This window comes from Helobdella robusta, assembly GCF_000326865.2.
Source record: "Helobdella robusta unplaced genomic scaffold HELROscaffold_32, whole genome shotgun sequence".
Lineage (NCBI taxonomy): Eukaryota > Metazoa > Annelida > Clitellata > Rhynchobdellida > Glossiphoniidae > Helobdella > Helobdella robusta.
The window spans coordinates 1,646,222-1,666,642 of record NW_008704589.1 but is presented as its reverse complement, the minus strand read 5'-3'; the positions used below and the strand labels follow the sequence as shown (position 1 = coordinate 1,666,642).

The window sequence follows — 20,421 nt, the reverse complement described above, 5'->3', positions numbered from 1 at the left end:
TGTCCCTAGCCGAGAACTTTCAAACAAAAATATCAATTTAAACTACAGTAACAGTAATAATAGAAATTTGTGTGTTTGTTTGTGTGTGTGTTTGTCTGTGAGTGTGTGTGTGTGTGTGTGTGTGTGTGTGTGTGTGTGTGTGTGTGTGTGGTTGTGTGTGCATGTGTATTTGTAATATCAAAACGTATTCAAGATTTCCTAATAATGGCATTAATAACATTAACGTTAGAGAAAGACTACATTAATGACAGCAAAAACTTATGAAAAAAATCATTTTCGTCACCATTGGTTTTGCCTTTTTGATGTCATTTTGGTATTTCTGTTTTTTTACTATTTTTGTTGTTATTATTACTATTATTGATGATATTATTGTTATGTTATTATTATCATCGTTGTTTTATAACTGTTGATGCTATATTTGTTTTGTTTCTTTGTTATTGTTCGTGTTTTTATTCTTTGGATTTTTTTTCTCTTTATCTTTGTTGATATTTTTTTGTTTATGTTGTTATTTTACAATCATGTTGCCTCTTTTATTATTATTATTATTATTATTATTTTCTTTTAGAAACTCTACTGTAAAAAAAAAACTCTGTTTTTGACATTTTTATTTACGATTTTTGGTTTGAAAAATTGTTTTCTTAGGTTGACGTCATGAATATAAACTTCCTTAACCTATATCCACGTGTGCAACACACACACATATGTATGTGTGTTTATGTAATACCAGGATGTATAGATACCAAAATAACAAAACAACCCCGCATACACGAGCTGTTTTTAGTTGTTTTTCAGTTACTAGTACACCGTTTAACCATAAAGATGTCTTCGATAATAATACATAATACACATTCACACCATCATCTTGCTATTGGTTTGGTCGTTTGTTTAAGAACATGGTCAAATTAAAATTTTACAGTGTGATATTCGATTAATTTAATACAGCCATACTACAGCAGTAAAAATGACGCAATAACGCAACGTGACAAAGTAACTTAGCAAAATAACTCGCAATACACGACCACCACAAACATACAAGCAGCAAACAAACAACGAACGAACAAACAAACATCAGAGCAAAACCGCAAAACATCAACCACTCCCAACCAACTTACAAAGACCTGATTGAATAACTTTCAGAATGGTTCGAATTATCATCAGGTATACATGAAGAAAGAGTAGATTTTTTCAATCATAACCTGTCACGCTTTGAAGTTTTACGTGCAAATGAGAGAGAGTAGAAACTAGCAAAACTTTATTTTGAAAAATCTGCCCTGGTTTACTTCTACACTGGTAACAATTTCATCGTTAGTTATTTACGTTAGTTATTAACTAAGAAAGATTAATTCGCGTATGCAAAGTCTGACATTCACTTCAATGTTTATCTACCCTAGTAATATTATGATTCATAAATAATGATAAATGCATTTGCGGCTTTTTTTCTATGTTGATTTGGATGCTTTGCAGGCAAGGTTATATAAAAAATTTCATCACAGCAAATTAACGATGTAAGAACTGATTGGAATTGAGTGCAGTTGAACCAGTGCACAGCGCAACAGATGATGTTTATGATAGGTTGGTAGGTAGGCAGTATGCATTTGCAGACTTGTCTAGAAGATGGCAACAGCTGTCTGAAATTAACAGTTAATCAATTTGTCTGAACAGAAGTTTCATTAATATTTTGGTTGTATATGCTCGTCTGTCTGTTTGTTTGTTTGAATGTCTGTTTGAGTGTGTTTGTACGGAACATGAAAATGATGATTGAGAATAATTCTTCATGATAGTTTGTAACAATCTGGATGTCGAAAGAGAGTATTGTGGCAATTCCAACTATTTCTAACCAGTTTTTAATGTAAACTCAATTTAAATCAAATTTTTTGGTCAATCCTTTCCTAATTGGATTTATTTTAAAAGTGTGGAAATCTAATAGACAACTTATTTTTCAATGTTGAGCAGTCTTTCAATTTACTTCAAAGCAGCAAATTTCTTCAGTCATTCATTCGTTCACTCAATCTTTCCTTTATTCATTCTCGGTCAACTCGATAGTTAAAACTTGGTGAGGTTTAGTTTTTTATGTTTTTATATCAATCTCTCGAGACGGTAAATGTGATAAAAAATGATGTAAACATACAAAAATGGTGAAACAAATAAGAATCAAAAAATGAAAGAATGAAAGAATTAATTAAGTGTATTAAGGAATAAACACATCAGTAGTGAACGACTAACTGAGTGAAGTAAAATGAATAAATGAATGAATGAATGAATGAATGAATGAATGAATGAATGGAGAGGGAAAAAATATCAAATGAACAAACAAAGCGTGAATGTTGAAAAAATTATCAAATAAATATTATTTTGCATCTAGGTACGTTTGCTGGCGTGTGTGTGTGCGTGTATGTGTGTGTGTGCGTGTATGTGTGTGTATGCGTGTATGTGTGTGTGAGCGCTTGTTCTGCTGCTGTTTGTGGATGTGATTGTATGAGAAACATCTGTATTTTTCTATCCATGATTTTATATGTGTTTATTTAGAATATGTGTTAGGCTTCTTGGATTTGTTCGCTAGGTACATAGGATGAATGAACGAACATACAATGCTTGTACTTAACAGTTTAACGGCTATACAAACCGTTGATAAACGTTTATATGTATAACTTGAATGTTTAAATCATGTTTTATATTTATTTATATGTTTTATTTTTATATTATATTTGTTGGTTTCTTGGCGCAGGCACACAACAACATATGCATCTACCAAATATACAACAACCTTCTAAGGTTACTCGTTCGTGAGAAAGTATTTTTTGTAAAAGTTTTAGTGAGAGTAGCGCACACTTCAACTTGCCTTCTTCTTTTTTTTCTTCTTTAGTTTATTTTTTTACCTCTCTTCCTTTTTAGTAAATCCTTTTTAATTTACGTTTTTGTTTCTTTTTGCTTTGTTTTGTTTTCGTTATTTCAAGTGCTGTTAGCAAAAATCATATTTAATCCTAAACAACTCATCAGTGTCATTTTCCATTCTCCTCCATATCCTTCACAGTTTTCCATACTGTTTTCTCTGTTGTACTGCTTTCATCTTTCCCATACATTTTCTCCGAAACCTTTATTTTAGATTTATTAATTAATTTTATCTTCTTTTTTTTTACTTTGAAAATTGCAAAAATTCACTGATCTATTTTTAGCGAAGACGTTATAAGAATTGTTCACAATTATAGCATCATACGAAAAAAAACTCAAGCCTATTAATCATTTGCAAATGGAAAATACCGCATACGTTAAGTTATATTACTTTTATTGAAAGTTTATTTGAAATAAATAAAATTTGTTTCACTATAAATTTTTACTAACGTTTATGTGTAGCAATAGAGTAATCCGTGAAACTAACAACTACCCATTCATTCATCAGTATGTATGTGTGGTTTTGATTTATATCAACAAGTCAGCTTTTGGCTAATATTAAATTATAAATTTTTGATAAATATTTATTTATTTATGATAAACTAATTTTTAGCAAACAATATCTGAAGTTGATAAAATAACCATACAAATAGTATTTTTTTTTAAAGTAATGGAAATGTATATCGTCATAGTATTTCATTAAATCGGTAAAATATCAAATCCAGTCTGATAAACTGCTACTGATAATTCCCCACTGATCATCACAAACCGACAAAAGTCGGTATCACCAATCGATCCGAGCCAGCAACGATAACCGAAGTAACAGAAGTACACCTCAATACCTTTATAGGAAATATAATTTTACACAACAACTATGAACGTAATGTGTTATCGTTTTTGCAGACATATATATGATGTATATTTGTAGAATGTTTAATCTACAATATGATATAGTATATATTTATATATATATACATAAATACATACATACATACATACATACATACATACATACATACATACATACATACATACATACATACATACATACATACATACATACATACATACATACATACATACATACATACATACATACATACATACATACATACATACATACATACATACATACATACATACATATATACATACATACATACATACATACATACATACAAACAAACATACATACATACATACGTACGTACAAAAAATTCATTATATACTTGTAGAAAAAATTTTTGGCAATCAAAACGATTAAAGCGTTTTGTAATATTGAGTAGTGGTCAAAGTTTGACTTGAAGTGGCTTAAAAAGCTCAAATAAAAAAATTTAGATACTTAAATCTAACAGTTTTATATTGTTTACAACAGAAATGTTAAACTTAATTTTTCCTTAATTTGTTTTACCAGCTCCCGGCGATCATCGGATCTCGAATCCACGCCACGCTTCCAGTCAAATTTATAGTAGGAAGATGGAAGAATACGACAGGACAACACGCAGTACCAGTATATAAAATATCAAGTTGATCACAATATTATATAAAAATGAAAACAAGATATGAACCAGTTATAAAATTTAATAAATAGTACTGAGTCGCCCGTGCCTGTCACTTGGCTGTCAAATCTTATTGGCTGTTGGGTGATCAATTACACATACAGCTTGAAACATAAGGTTTGTTTGATCAAACAATCAGTCATTGGAAATAAACGAACTCTTATTCAAGCCGTTTTCTAACTTTAGAAAAAGATTTGACGTGATGTGACGTTTAAAATAACACATCATTTTGATCACATACATTTAAATAATGTTATTGCGAAGATTACTATCCTCAAGTCGAGATCCATCTTATATTCGAACTCAGTCAGCTGGTGAGAGAACTTTCAATATTTTTTTACCTTTTCAACCATTAGCTGAATCAGCTCGATAATATTTGGAAATATGAAACTGTTGAGAACTCACGTACACTGTCTTGTCCGTAACATATATATACAGAATGATACTATCTATCATATATATGATCGAGGCAGACTATTCTGAGTATGTTATTTAAATGGTCTGCAATCTAGATAATTTTTATATATACCATATGTTATATAATGATATATTTAGATATTTTATTCTACATATATGGTCTGCCCTATATATATATTTTTACCAAAACAAAAATATATATATATATATAATATGTTGCCCGTTCTGCCAAATGCCAATTTTCGTGAAAATAAACCAGTGCACTTTTGTCTTAAAATGGCTGTTCGGTTGAGCTTGTTTCGTGTGTCGTTTTGTGTTAAAAAAACATTACCGTTTGAAAGCTTGTTTGTCAGGTATCGTTGGTGATATTAATAGTTTCATTTAAATTTTAATAAAAATTTCAATTTTTTTTTAATTGCGATTCCTAGTTTTTGATGAGTACAGTAGGGTTGAGGGTTGCTTTTTTTAATTTTAATATTTAATTTTAATATAATTAAAATTTAAATTATCATTTTTTTATCATTATCATCTTCAAAATTTTAAATTTTCTTAACCAATTAGTACACCAATAAATTGTTTTATAATCATATAATAAATTGTATTATTTTAAACTTTAAAGTAAACTTTTTTATGACAGTTGTTAAAAGTTAAATTTTTTTAAAAATAATTTTTAATTATATAGGAATATCTTGTATCATGAGAATACAAATTACAAATAATTTGGTTCATTAATTTAATTAACTATGTAATTGAGCATGAATGATTAAAGACTTTAAATTAGTAGAGAAATTAGAGAAATTAAATTAGTACAAATAATTTGGTTCATTAATTTAATTAACTATGTAATTGAGCATGAATGATTAAAGACTTTAAAGTAGTAGTAGGTAGCTAATTAAAGACTTTATTAAATATTAAATTATATTAATAATTACTATAATTTTAATTATAATATAATTTAAACTACCAAATCAAATCATTCACGCTCAGCTACAAAGTTTATTAAATTAATAGACCAAATCATTTGTAATTTGTATTCTCAAAATACATATTATTCATATATTTAAAAAATAAAAATTGTCCTTGGTTAATTTTATTTTTATAAAACCTTTTTTTATCCCCATTTTAACATGATTTCTTGAAATGATATACATTTATGAATTCCTATATATAAATTTCAATTTTAAAATTGAATTGCAGACTCAGCTCTCAAAGTAAAGGTACATTGGCATCAACAAGGCAATTCATCAGTCCCAGAGGGTTTAACTTGGAGTTGTATAGGTGTGCTCACAAGGCATCATCACTTGCACCTGTTAAGCATAATGTCTTGGTAGTTTAGCTTACTACTTTTTTTTGATGAAATAGGTTTTTATTTGATTTTTAATTAAAAATTTCCTTAGGTTTTAGATGAATCTGATAAAGAGATAGGGGTGATGAAATGGAACAGGTTAAAATCTTTATCTATAGAGAAAGGTTTAAAGATTTGTTGTGTTGATGAATCTGCTCAGCCACATGCCATCTACAAGCTGGTAAACCTGAAAACTTATATAGAAATTGAAAAGAAACAAAAACAGGAATCTAAAAAAATGAAAATTCATCAGAAATCTCTTGCTATCAGTTCTCATATATCTAAAAATGATCTTGCGATTAAAATTGATAAAATTGTTGATTGGCTTGGAAAAAACACACTTGTAAAGATCAAAATCTCTTTTCCTTCTACTGAAAAAGTTTGTTTTTTATTACTAAATATAAATAATACAAACTGTACATAAACACTTTTTCAAATTTTTATATTTCAGAAAAATTTTGACATTTACAATGAAATCCTCAAGGCAACATCTGGCATATCTAAATTACAACAATCACATTCATCTGAAAATGAAATAACTTTTGACTTGTTGTCTGATTGTGTGAAAGGTGATGTGAATCAAATCTCAAATCTAAGGCCCTTCACACTCAAAGAACTTCAATCGAAAAATTTTTCGGAGAAGATGAGTTCTGCCAAAGATAAACACGAAAAAGCCAAAGCTGATCCAGCTGCTAAAATTCCAGACAAGGATAATATCGAAAAAAAGAATCAATTTAAAGAAAATATATCAAATGATCTTGGTGAAAAGAATAAGAAAAAAACAGAAGGACTCGTTAATGATAACAATATTGAAAATATTGCACAAGGTAAAGAGTTAAAAAAACAAGTGAAAAAATGTAAAGTACCAGCAAATACAAAAAACACTTGATAACAGTAACATTGTTTCTGAAAATAAAAAATAATTATGATTTGTTTATACAGTTCTTGAATTTTCAATATGAAATTTTTTAAATTACGCATTATGAATGTGATTGGAAAATGATGAAAAGCTCACAATAAAGTGAGAAATGGTAAGCTGTCTTTTTAGTTTAAAACTAAAAGGTATAAATTAAAACGCGTCAGTTTAATCTTTGAAAGTAACTTCACTCGTTATGAATGCTATTAATGTTCCAGCAAATATTCCCAGATAGAACAGGCTAAATGTAACTATTAATAAACTATCTTTGTTGGATAAGCATTCGACATTTGAAGGGTAGAATGTAATAAGGTGGAAAATAAAAGTAATATCTAAAACTGGGTTCTATCAAGTAGACGCCGTTCAAATTGATTTTCGTGCAGTCATTGTACCACCAACCACCGTTTATCAAGTATGAACAAAATAGCCAACTGTTGTCGTTGTCACGATCCCTGGTTGAAAACGGGATGCCATCGCCTGTGCTTCTCCAAGGGTCGGCAGGGTCGTTGAAGACGTCACCACTGTAACCAATCCATCCAGATGCAAACAGAGGGTAGTCTGTTTCATAGATGGAAATAATGTTTTGGAGTCGAAATGAAGTTATATGTTATCAGTGTTTACCTCTGTCGTCATTGTTATTTTTAAAATTTTACAATTGCAACAAACTAAAATCAGTGAATAAATTACTGCAAGCTAAGGTAAAATTTAAAAGCAATTTTGTTTGAAATTAAGTTTGAATTCTCACTAGAAGACTCTGGTCCCAAATAGAATGTTTCATAAATATCTATGAAAAGATTTCCAAAAAAATCGAGAACTTGAATCTGCAGACGATAGTTTTGACCCTTTGTGAGTTGATATATGGCTTCCAAACCCATCCAATAGTTGAAGGAATCGCCGAAGCCATCCCTATAAGGCTGCCAGTTTTTATCAAAAGACAACCAGCCGTCAGTTCTCTGCTGAATGAGCGTCCATGTCAAGTCGTAACCGTATGTTGGTAGATCTGTAAGTATTAGAAAAATTGAGGTTATAAGAATTTATGTTTTATTGAATAATACAAACAGCTTCAATGTACTAAAAAATCCTGATTTTAATTGAATGTGATAAATGGCTTAGAGTATGTTGACGGTTATATTAAAACGTAACATTATCTTCGCGTCATCAATTTTGCTAAAAAGCGGTGTAGCGTTATATTATGTTGGCAATTTTTTTCATTGATTTGATGTTTCATCCAATGCAAAGCATAAGTTTTGCAAAAAGAAAAGAATATTATTTTTGTGCAACTTTTTAAAAAGTATATTATGACATCGTGGTTGGTTACATACTTGGCGATAGATATCTTTCACGACTTTGCTTGTTCTTTTAAGTGTTAAAATTGAGTTGTTTCAGAAACATTGTTTAATTTTTTATTCAATATTTTTACAAAATTAAAAAAAGTAAATTGAATTTTTTACCAAATATAAAAGGCAATCAGCCGGCAACACAGACTGATTGAAAATTGAGAATTCGTTGCTGTAAAACAGGTCACATTTTCTAGTGGACAGGTAAAAATTAACGCCCAGACAGCCACTAAACGGAATGCACTTCAGAGCACAGTGTAATTTCGATCGAGAAATGAAACTGATTGAATTTGATTGAGTATAGCCGCACTGTTGACTGCCTCCATCATTTGACAGTTGATACGTGTATGGTCCTCTGAACTGAAGGGTGTTTGTGTAGCCCAAGCTCCACGCAGGCTGCACTGCAAACAAAAGGAAAAGTAAAGTCAGAATTTCGATCATTCTCCTACCTCCATGAATTAGAAATTGAAATACATCCTCTCTAGGTAGGTTGACTAATATACTGAAAATTCCTTCGTTATAAATTCACAATTTTTTGCTGTTCCAGTGGTTAAAAAACTGAGCGTTGAATGTTTAACACAATAGCAAATTTGCACGACTCATTTGCATGTAATGGTGTTCCGCACCGCTATGTTTATTTTTACAACACTGGTGTTCATTTCTAATGTTGCTTTAATTTTGTAACTTTTAAAACTTATTTTTTCATTTATCTTCTACATATTGGTCATCGAGTTTGAGGTTTTATTGAAATTGAACTGCGTTCTACGTTTTGTTTTGTTGTTTTAATATTTTGCTCAATTTTTTTATTTGTATTCAAATAATTTTTTCCAGTAACTGTGAAATATTTCAGCTTTTAGTTTTAATTTCTAACTTACATTTGTTTTTATTGCATTAAAATTAACAAAAATTTTGAAAACACATTACCAATAACTCTTAGGCCCATGATAAATGCTCCAACTATGCTATGCTTATAAATTAGTTCTTTGTTGTCAACTATTTTTAACTCGTACGGAGAGGCACTGTTCACCGAGGCGTGCCCGTCTATGAAATTGATGATGCTACTACTGAAAATAACGAAGGGCACCACAACGTCTAATGATTATGTGCCGTAAATAATGAATGCTTCATCTTGGACACACTCAACTGAACTGACATTTATTATCCACGCTTTAATTAATTTATTCTCTATAAATTATGAAAAAATGTTTTCAGCAGGAGTAATTGGTTAGCATTTATTTTAGAGATATTGTTTGTTCAATGAGTTGGTTCTTTTTAAAATTCGAACTCAACAGCGAAAGGTTATATATATATATATATATATATATATATATATATATATATATATATTTTGGTAACAGACTATTGTTAACGCAACACTTCAAAAATTCAACACTACTTTCAACATTGTTCAACTTTTTCATATTTCTTTTTAATTGTTTATATTATGGTTGTTAAGGTAAATATCCACATCTATTGATGATATGATGCCTGATGATGATCTAGTTTTTAGGATGTGAATAAATTCTGATGATGAAGAAATGCAATGTTCATTTGGGATATATGGAGTTAGGATGTTGTTGAGCCATTTTGCTACATTATATGTGACTGTTGGTATTTGACTAATTATTGGACGAAGTGGGTTGCCAGTTTTGTGAATTTTGACAGTACCATACATATAACCTGGTCTGTAGTCTCCAGTTAATAGCGGTGTTTTATGTTCTGTTGAGTTAGCATTTTAAAATTCATTTTAAAATTTTAAATTCATAAAATTTTAAAATAAATTTAAAAAAAACTGCGTTTAAAATTTTAAAATTTTAAAAATCGCGTTTTATATTGTTTATAGTTATTAAATTTACTTTATTGGTTTTCTGTTTTAATTAAATAATTTATATAAATTAATAATTACTTGTTCCTTTATATCAAATATCTTACATACCTTATATATAATGCACTGAAGATGAGTTATTTATAACTCGAAATAGCTATTTGCAAATTTATTTAATAAAAATTTAAAAAAAAACAATAAAATGTCTAATTTCTCGGAAATTAATAAATTAAAAAGAAATATGAAAAAGTTGAACAACGTTGAAAGTAGTGTTGAATTTTTGAAATATATATATATATATATATATATATATATATATATATATATATATATATATATAACCTTTCGCTTCATTCAGTCATTCCATTTCTGTTCACTAGATTTTTAAAATATTTCAGAAAACTGCTTGACTACTATCAAATTGATGGTTTTCTGAAATACTTAAAAGTTGGAAACATTTCTATTTATCCTTTGACGAGACAGGTGTAGGGTTATTACCTTTCATCAAGACATCAACAACTTAATCAATTATTTTTTAATTGGTTGGCAAAATTAGCTACCGTTAAATTAACTTGAAGAGGATTTTATGTAATTTTTTCGAGATTTTCAAGGTTGAGTTTCAGGTGTTTTGTGTTTCTTTTTATTTTTAATTTATAAATTCGCAACAATATATCATCCCATTTTGAATTTCTGAAATTCAAAATTGTTTTAAAAATAGAATTCAAAAGATGCTCGTATTAACGAAGTTTACACTATGTAAAAACACCTCATAGCTACCCTGAATGTATTTATGTATAGAAAATACCAAAATTGTAAATGTTAAGTTAATTTTATTTATAATAACCATTATTATACGAAGTTTATCAACCATTTAACTTATAAAGTTTTTTAATTTAGTTGTTATATTTTTGAAAATATTTCAGTTTTAACAGAAATAAGTTGTCACATAACAAATTTCACTTGCTATTACACATCTTAACAAAATCTCAAGCCTTCTCTTCCTTTCTCCATTGGAACGTTACGTCATACACGAACGGTCCCATCATTACCTCTATGACGAACAAAATCCACCTACACGTTGTCCTTGTAATTACACATGTGCGTGAACCTGATAGTGCAAGAACTATAAACTAATTAGTCATTACTTTTCTTCTACTGCTAAACTTCTACCTGTCATATTATACAGAATGTATTTATTAGGTTTAGATGTAGTATTTTATATAACAGATGACAATAATGTTTATTATATATATGTGGAGTTATGTAATGCAATGATAACAATATATAACATTAATATATTAATAATATTCCAAATATATGTGATAACACAGTGGAATAATAAAAAAAATAAAACTCATTTGGCTATTAGTTCGATCATCCGTTCTTATCCCAATAACTTTTACTTGGAATTTTTAAGTGTTTCGGATGTATATTAATATTAATTAATTAAATTCTGGACCGATATGACCGTGACGTTCAAATATTAAACTACAATTAATTTTTAAAACATTTTATAGATTTGATATAATAACTTTTTTCAAAATTTATTTAATGGAATGGCCAGTTATTTTCATTATGAAGATGATTCTGATTCTCCAACTGAGGAAGAGGAAGATGGTTACTCGCTGGCAGAAATCCGGGCAGACCAATTTGAAATAGACTTCGAGGAAACCTTGGCCTTGTTCGATGCCCTCCTCATCAATGATGGTTGTTGTGTAAACCTTTGAAATTGATTTTGATCACTAATGATTATAAATAATTATACATTGATTATTATATTTTGATTATAATAATTAATAATTAACTAATAATATTATGATTATATAAATAAATATTATTTAATTTAGTTAATGTTTTTATCATAGTGATAGCATTTTAAATCAGTTATTTATTTAATATTAACTGAGATTTTCTTTTAGCTGCTGTAACTTATTGTTATAAATTGTTATTGTTATAAATCAGTTATTTATTTAATATTAACTGAGATTTTCTTTTAGCTGCTGTAACTTATTGTCATTATTACAACATACTATTATAATTATATATATATTTTATATAATATATTATATATATTATATTAATTATAGTATGTAATTAAAACATAATTATATAATATATTCTATTATATTATGATAATATAATATATACAATTCACATGTGTAGCATTACTAGATTACTAAAACTAGGATGGTATTTAATTGAAATATGTAATGGAATTATATAGAATTATATATAATATAGAATGCACTTATTGTAAAGCATCTATTTATCTATGTCATTATTTATTATTATCAACTGAGTATAATTATGCCTTTATCTTTCTTTGCTTAACAAATAATTATGCTTTTAATTGAAGCAAATATATAGATAATAACATAATTAACTGAATGGTGAATGACATATGATTATGTGCATTTGTATAAAACTAATTTTTAATATAAACTATTTATATCCTTATATATGATTGAGTACCAAAACATAATTTGATAGATTCATTTAGCAATCATTTATTTATTTATTTAGTTACTTCCATTCATTTCATTTAATTTACCAATTTTTTGAAAAAAAAATTCAGATTCCTTCAGTGATTCCTTTTCGTTGTTTTCGTCATCCCCTCCGCTTACCTATTCTACTGCAAAGCCAAGAAGCAGCCACACGAGTTCGGATGACAAGCCACTGAAGTTTAAATCTCATAATCTCTCATATAAGGCTGCTTTGAATGACTTCATTGAGGATAGGCCCAAATCATTTCTACACGATGAGGTAAAAAAATTTTGCTCACTTGAATTTTTTATATTTTTTTTAGAATTAAAAAGTTATTACTTATATAAATGAATTATTTTGAATAGTTGTTCAAAGATTAATTTTTTTCAAATAATAAATTCCAGGTAAGCGAGTTTAACAAAGTCTTAACAGAGCTAGCCACTAACTCTCCAAAGTATCAAACTCTATCATCAACAGCATCTTATCATATCCTAGCTGAGAACGATAAATTTGTCCACAATCATTCCCACATGGGTAACAGAAAATCTAGAGATTTAAACTCATCAGATTACATATCATTGGCCCCATTTGAAAATGTTACGACTAAAAATGATCATAAAAATGAAAATTATTTTAACTTATTAAGGAAGCATAATGTATCTAGCAACAGCAAACACATTAAAAGTGGCAACATCAACAACAACAGCACCAACAACAACAACCAAGTAATTCATCAAAGTATCAACTGTTCTGAAAATGATGACGACTGCAGCTCATGTTCTAATAGTATGTCAGGCTTCAATAAAAAAGGTTTGTGTAGGAAAAATTCCTTATTCCTATTTATTAATTATTTTTTATTTTTATTTCATTTAGTAAAATAACTTACATTAACTCTATCTATTATGCCTAACAATGTACATGCATTATACATGCATGTCTCTATATATATATATATTTATTATTGTAATTTTTATATATATATTGTTAATTTTTTTATAAGTAATTGTCATTTTGATTGATTTTCTGATTTTTAATATTTTTTTATTTATTTATCTTACGTGTATATATTTTGTAGCAATCTGATATGAATAAAACTAAAGAAGTCTATTTGTGAGACATGTTTACGTAACCACTGCTTCAAAATAATGCACTCTGAATTGGCATCTGCATGGATAGTGATTGGAATGGTGAAGTGATGAAGACGAGTATGAAGAGGAGGATGGTTTTGATGATGACGATGATGGTGACGATGATGACGGTGAAGATGGTAATGACGACGGTGATGATGGTAATGATGCAAAAGTTGATAAGACGAGGAAGATTAGTTGTATTGTCAATCTTATATGATAGCTCAGTTCCAGTTTTTTTACGAATTTGATTGAATCAGATGACAAAAGATAAATCATCACCACCAATGAATATATATGTCGTCAGTAATTGTAATAATTTATGTGTCAACTGTATTGATCTTTATTGACACACATCTTATATAGCAAAGCAGGCATCATATTATGGCATTTGCATGTTAATTATATTTATAAATTTTCAGCAAAGGAAATCACTCTCAACACACATATACTTTGGGCATATTAAAACTATATTAATGCAGTTTTAAACATACATTTAAACATTTAACCATAACAAATGCATACATTTGACCTTGACCTTGACCTTTTCCATCCAATCAGAGAGTGGTCACTTCCGTGGCATACCCGTAAGAAGTCAATCCCTCGATATACTTGGCCACATTTGCCCTAAATGTCTGAACGCCAAGAGGAGTTCTTGTAGGGAAATATTGAAGTCGGGATATTTTGAATCCATCAGTTCGATGCAGTTTCTTAATGACGTCAACGATTTCGACAGCAACAACTGTTACAGTAGTAACAATAATAATTGTTGTAATGATAATAGTGGTAATAATAATAATAACTATAATAATGTGACAAATAGATGTCTACGATGTGAACCTATTAACAGCAATGCTAATTTTAAAAAATATCTGAAGAAATGCACACAGTATGACGATGAAGATGATGATGGCGGGATTTGTACAGGCGCTATTGCAGCTGCTGCAGATGATGCTGTCCGTGGTGATGGTGGTGATCGTCTTGATGGTGATTATGACTGTGGCACTCTTAAAAAGAATGATGATGATGGTGTTGGTGGTGGAAAAAACAAGGTGTTATTGTTGCTCATTTCACTGTGATTTGATCGAATGCAATTTTGTTATTTATCATTGTTTCAATATTTGGTATACATAATTTATGTATCATTATTTTTGTGTTTCAATATTGTTAATTGAGCTTAAAATTTTGATAAATCAATTTTTAAAAATTTCAATGTCAGGATGGTTCCGATTCTGCCTACCAGACAGGTGACAGTGAAACGATGACGTCATCAATGACGTCATTAGTAGCAAGGATGGATAAAAATAAGAATAATATGGCTGGTCTGAATTATAGTTCACTGGCATCTTCAATTAGCAGATTAGATCTGGAGCAGAAATTGAGAGTCTTCAACTGTAACAAACTTGGGCTTCAGATGGAATTGGTTACTAATTGTTTGTCTGTTTGCTTGATTGTTTGTTTGCTTTGTTTGTCTCATTATAATGTATGAAAACGGGTTATTTCATTTTGAGTGACCAAGTTGAATTTGTCATTAAGATTCAATTGTAGTTTTGGAGTTTTGTAGTAACAGAACGATGTTTAGGCAAATTAACAAATTTGTTTTTTTAATTTCAACCAACCAACCACCCAACAGTCAGAATTAGATCCCTCATCTTTCATTGGCTCCATCATAATCAATTTGAACCTCACCCAGCCAATCAACATGAAGCTTATGACGACATCCACAGTCGACAGATGCGATAACTTCAGTGACAATAATGTTAATAATACCATAAAAAATACTTCAACGAAAAATAAGAGCCCCAACGATCAGGCTGGTTCGAAATTTCGCTCCCTACCTCACAAATTCGATAGTGAAAGTAGCATCTGTTCTTTCCATTTACCTGTCGGGATTTCCAAAGTCGTTCACATCACCAGGTCAATATTTTTGTTATATAATTATAATTAAATAATTGATATTATATAAATATCATAATTAAACTATAATTGGGTACGATTGTAATTAATTAATTAACTAATTAATTTTATAATTTTACAGTGAGTCTACAGTGCCCATAGTAATACAGTCGCTTTTGAACAAGTTCAACATCATTGATGATGCAAAAAAATTTGCATTGTTTCAAAAAACCCACGACAGTTGCCAGCGTGAGTGGATTGCATTCCCTCATTAAATTACCATGTGATTAATTATCGTTTGTAATCGTTTATATTAATTCTGCATTTGTGTAGATAAATTGTTTTCAAAATGTTTATTTTTAGATTTTCTATAAATAGATTTTGGTAATTTTTTAGGCTTAATGTTATTGCTTTAAACAGTTTTCACGAGGAGACAATTTTATGTCTTATAATAAAAATCTTACAATCAGATGATGGCAGTGACAGTGGTGGCTACAATTCATATCCATCGACAGCACAGACGCCCACAACGACGACGACATCGACGACAACCGCAACTTGCCACATGAGAAAGTTACTCGATCATGAGCTGCCATTGGAGATCTGCTTGAAATGGGTGCTGGATGGTGGTTTGGACGCCCTACACAGGTCTCAATTCGTCCTCCAGGAATATTCCACAGGGGAGATTATTGTTAGCTGACTTTATTTTTAATGTTTTTAATGTCTCTATTGCTAGCATCATTGATAATGTTAACAGTTATGGTGATATGATAGTTTGGACTACGATTTTGAAACACATGAAGATACACATTCATACACACACGTTCACACACACACACGTTCACACACACACACGTTCACACACACACACCCACACAATTTAAAAACACACACATACACAAATCCACAAACAGTGGAATGCATTCTCGCTGCCTGAACTGAACAACTTTCTGGCGATACTGAATAGAGAAGAAGAGAACAAGATCGAGTCAATCGTCAGGAAGTACTCACATAAGAAGAATGAGATAAGGAAAATATTAAGAGGGATGGATAATGCTATCCAAACTGTTGTCTGATTGGTTTGATTAAATGATTGGTTCGCTAGTTAGTTGGTTGATTGTTTATTCGATTGATGGATTGATTGATTGGTTGGTTGGTTGGTTGGTTGCCTGGTTGGTTGGCTGGTTGATTGTCTGGTCAGTTTGTTGATTGGTTGGTCAGTTCGTTGATTGGTTGGTCAGTTCGTTGGTCAGTTAATTAGTTGATATCTTTTTTATTGAATGACTGGTTAGTTTAATTTGATTTGACTGATTAGTTGGTTTGATTGATTGATTTGTTAATCCGATCAGTTGTAGTACAATCCAGAAACAGCTGGAACGTTTCTTAGTTAGACGATGATGATTTGAAACTCTTTCACCTTTTAGTGATGAAATTTTATTTTTATTCATTTATTTATTGTTCAGTTCACTCTTTCATTCATTTTAAAGTCATTTTAAAACTCATATTTTAGATAATATTTATATCACTGCATTGTACATATTTTGTAACATAATAAACTAATTGAATTTTTGGTTGATAGTATATTCATTTATTTATCTTTTATTTCCCTCTCTTTCTCTCTTGCTCTCTCTCACTCTCAGTCTTTCTCTCTTTCTCTTTTTTTTTCTCTCTCTCTCTTTCTGTGTCTAAATGTATACTTAATTTGTTAAAAATTTTCATATCAATGCTTGAAAATTACAGGTTTTTTTTTATTTTCTTTGTTATGGTTCTTTGAATTCGATTTTTTGCTTCATCCTTTTAAAAGTAAAATCAGATCGTGAATTTCAGGCCAAATTGTTTTTATTTTTTGCTGCTGTCATAATGATGATGATTATTACTATAATTATTATTATTATTCATTTTATAGATTTGTTGTTGGTTTGCATAATTGTTGATAATAATAAAAATCTGTTGATGATGATCTATTTCTAGATCATTTATAGTTAACTGCTTGCTTGTGTGTGCGTATGTGTGTGTATGTGTGTGTGCCCGTGTGTGCGTGTGATCAATGAATTGAAAATATTTATAATAATGATAATTAATAAATTAATATTAAAAACTATGAATAATTAAGGATAATAAATAATAATAATAAAAGTAATATTTAGATACTAAATAACTCTTATCGTTAATAATGATATTAATAGATTGTAACGTTTATATCAAATATATCAATTATTCTAACATAATAATAATGATAATTATTATTATAAGTAGTATTATTAACATTATGATAATTATAGTAAATACATTTCGAATATTATGGAATGCTTATTTTTGATAGTATTTTTAATTAGTTTTTACCACAAATACTTCTTTATGCGTATGTATGTATGTATAAGTCTCGTTTTCCGCTCCTCCAATCAATCTTTATTGGTTTTTTGTTTTACTTGCCGTTTTGTGTTTTTTCAATCTCTTTATTTTAATTCATCCATCACATCTCTCAATCAATCAATCAATCAATCATTCGTTAGTTCATTCTTTCGTACTTACATTTTCATTCGTTCGTACTTACATTTAATTACTTGTTCATTCGTTCATTTATTCGTTCATTTATTCGTTCATTTATTCATTCATTCATTCTTTCATTCATTCAGTGTTACTGGTTCATTTAATTTTTTATCTTTATAATTGTTCATTGATTAGTGCATTCACTCATATAAATAGATATTTTTTAGTTTTCATTCATTCGCTTATTCTCTCAGTAGTTCCTTCCTTCGTTCATCATTCATTCATCCATTCATTCATTCATTCATTCATCTCATCTATTCGTTCATTCAATCCGACTTTTATTTTAATTAGATTGAATGAATGTTTGTATACTGAATAAAATGTAAATTAGCATTGCGTGAAGAAAAACAAGAGGATGATTGAACAATTGAACTAATGAATGAGTGAATAGGTAAGTAAATGAATGGATGAACGAACGAACGAATGAATGAATGAATAAAAGAGTAATCGAATGAATAATGATGATGATAACGTTGACGTTGTTGAATCCCAACCATATCAGCTGCTTCAGTGTATAAATTATTTCGTATAATTAAAATTCTTCGATCCAAATTTCGTACTTAAATAAATAATAATAATAATGAAAATAATAATTATAATAATATTAGTAGTCTTATTATTCCTTTTTACATTTTTAGTGCTGTTACAAAAGATTTCTTTTCTTCAAATTGACATCTAGTTGAGTGAATAAATATGTAAAGATTGATAGATCGAAAGAACGAACGAACGAGTGAATCAATGAACGAATTAATTAATGTATGAATGAATGAATAAATTAATTGATGTATGTATGTATGCATGAATAAATGAATTAATAAATAATTTAAATAGATTACGTCTGTCCGTAGTCGCTACATCTAACGCGTTTAACTCCATTTATAAGCTATCTAATGTTATCGTTAAAGAATGACCACACACAGACAAACTCACGCACACACACACACTCACAAAACACACACCACACGCTAATAACACACACACACGTCTAAATATAAATAATGATGATGAATGTACATTTAATATCAAGAATTTCCTATTATTAAGTAACCTCCTAAGCGATGAAGACGATGAGGATTATCACATTATCTGAATTGGTATAACGATAATGAATGATCAATTATTCTTTTGTTTATTCAATTTACTTAGCTAATTGATTTTAATAAGTTTTAATTAGTTAACATTTAACACAGTGAATGTTTCAAAGTTTTCATGCATGGTTCGCTGATAGCATTTTGCGACTCTTTCAATTGAAATATGTATTAATTAAAATACTAATTTATTAATTAATTAACTAATTAGCTAATTATTCATGTGTATAACTTATTTTTTTATGTAAGGCCCGTTATGTTTATCTTTTGAAAAGTTTTCCAGACATTTTATTTTGTTTTTTGAAACGTTTTTTACGAAATTTTGTAAAAGTTCGATTCTTGCATATTTACTTATTGTTGTTTTTATCCAGACTAGCAATAAACAATTATGTCTTATAATAATAATAATAATAATATTAATAATTTTGTTCTTAAACTTTTCAGTTTTTTAATTTAGGTTTAATTTTTATTAAGTATCGTCGTTTCTTAATAGAAATCGAAATATTTAAATAACGCATTAGCAAATTAAGAGCCAAAAACATTAATAGAACAATATTAACATCAACATTTAACTATGATAACAACATTAGCAGACAACGTTAATGACGTCAACCTAAGTTTTTAACGTCTGCTAATATAGTGCTAAAAAAAGAACCAAAACAAAGAAATTCTTTGATAACATTTATGCTAAAAAATTTCAAAAATTTATGTAATATAAATTAATTATAATATGAACCAATTATAACATAAATTAATTAGGATATAATTCAATTATAATACAAATGAACAACTGAGATAGTTTGTAAAACATTGAATGAAATTCTCTAAAATATTTGCAAATAGAGTTAACTACAGAGTCTTACATCAAAATATGGACAATTTTTATAATAAAAATTTGCAAAAAACACAGACCGTTTTATATTATATTGAGAAAATGCTGAATGAATGAATGAATGAGTGAGTGAAATGAATGAATAATCGACTTTAA

General features: G+C 28.8%; 3 protein-coding genes across 3 annotated transcripts; 2 read left to right on the top strand and 1 right to left on the bottom strand.

Moving 5' to 3' along the window:
- Positions 1 to 5,141: 5,141 nt before the first annotated feature.
- On the top strand, positions 5,142 to 7,099 carry HELRODRAFT_175174 (hypothetical protein; the record flags this gene model as incomplete). The annotated part of the gene is made up of 4 exons (XM_009022608.1): positions 5,142 to 5,218; positions 6,063 to 6,192; positions 6,263 to 6,589; positions 6,662 to 7,099. 4 exons carry the CDS (start codon positions 5,142 to 5,144, stop codon positions 7,097 to 7,099), a joined length of 972 nt encoding a protein of 323 aa, XP_009020856.1.
- Positions 7,100 to 7,388: 289 nt separating this feature from the next.
- On the bottom strand, positions 7,389 to 8,097 carry HELRODRAFT_82245 (hypothetical protein; the record flags this gene model as incomplete). The annotated part of the gene is made up of 2 exons (XM_009022607.1): positions 7,389 to 7,684; positions 7,872 to 8,097. Coding segments are annotated over 2 exons (522 nt in total), but the record flags the coding sequence as incomplete, so codon positions are not given.
- A 3,747-nt stretch (positions 8,098 to 11,844) lies between these two features.
- Positions 11,845 to 19,028, top strand: HELRODRAFT_175172 (hypothetical protein; the record flags this gene model as incomplete). The annotated part of the gene is made up of 10 exons (XM_009022606.1): positions 11,845 to 11,995; positions 12,864 to 13,051; positions 13,177 to 13,582; positions 14,461 to 14,951; positions 15,119 to 15,322; positions 15,533 to 15,816; positions 15,938 to 16,044; positions 16,266 to 16,486; positions 16,710 to 16,790; positions 18,984 to 19,028. The coding sequence occupies 10 exons, from the start codon at positions 11,845 to 11,847 to the stop codon at positions 19,026 to 19,028; spliced, it is 2,178 nt and encodes a 725-aa protein (XP_009020854.1).
- Positions 19,029 to 20,421: the final 1,393 nt, after the last annotated feature.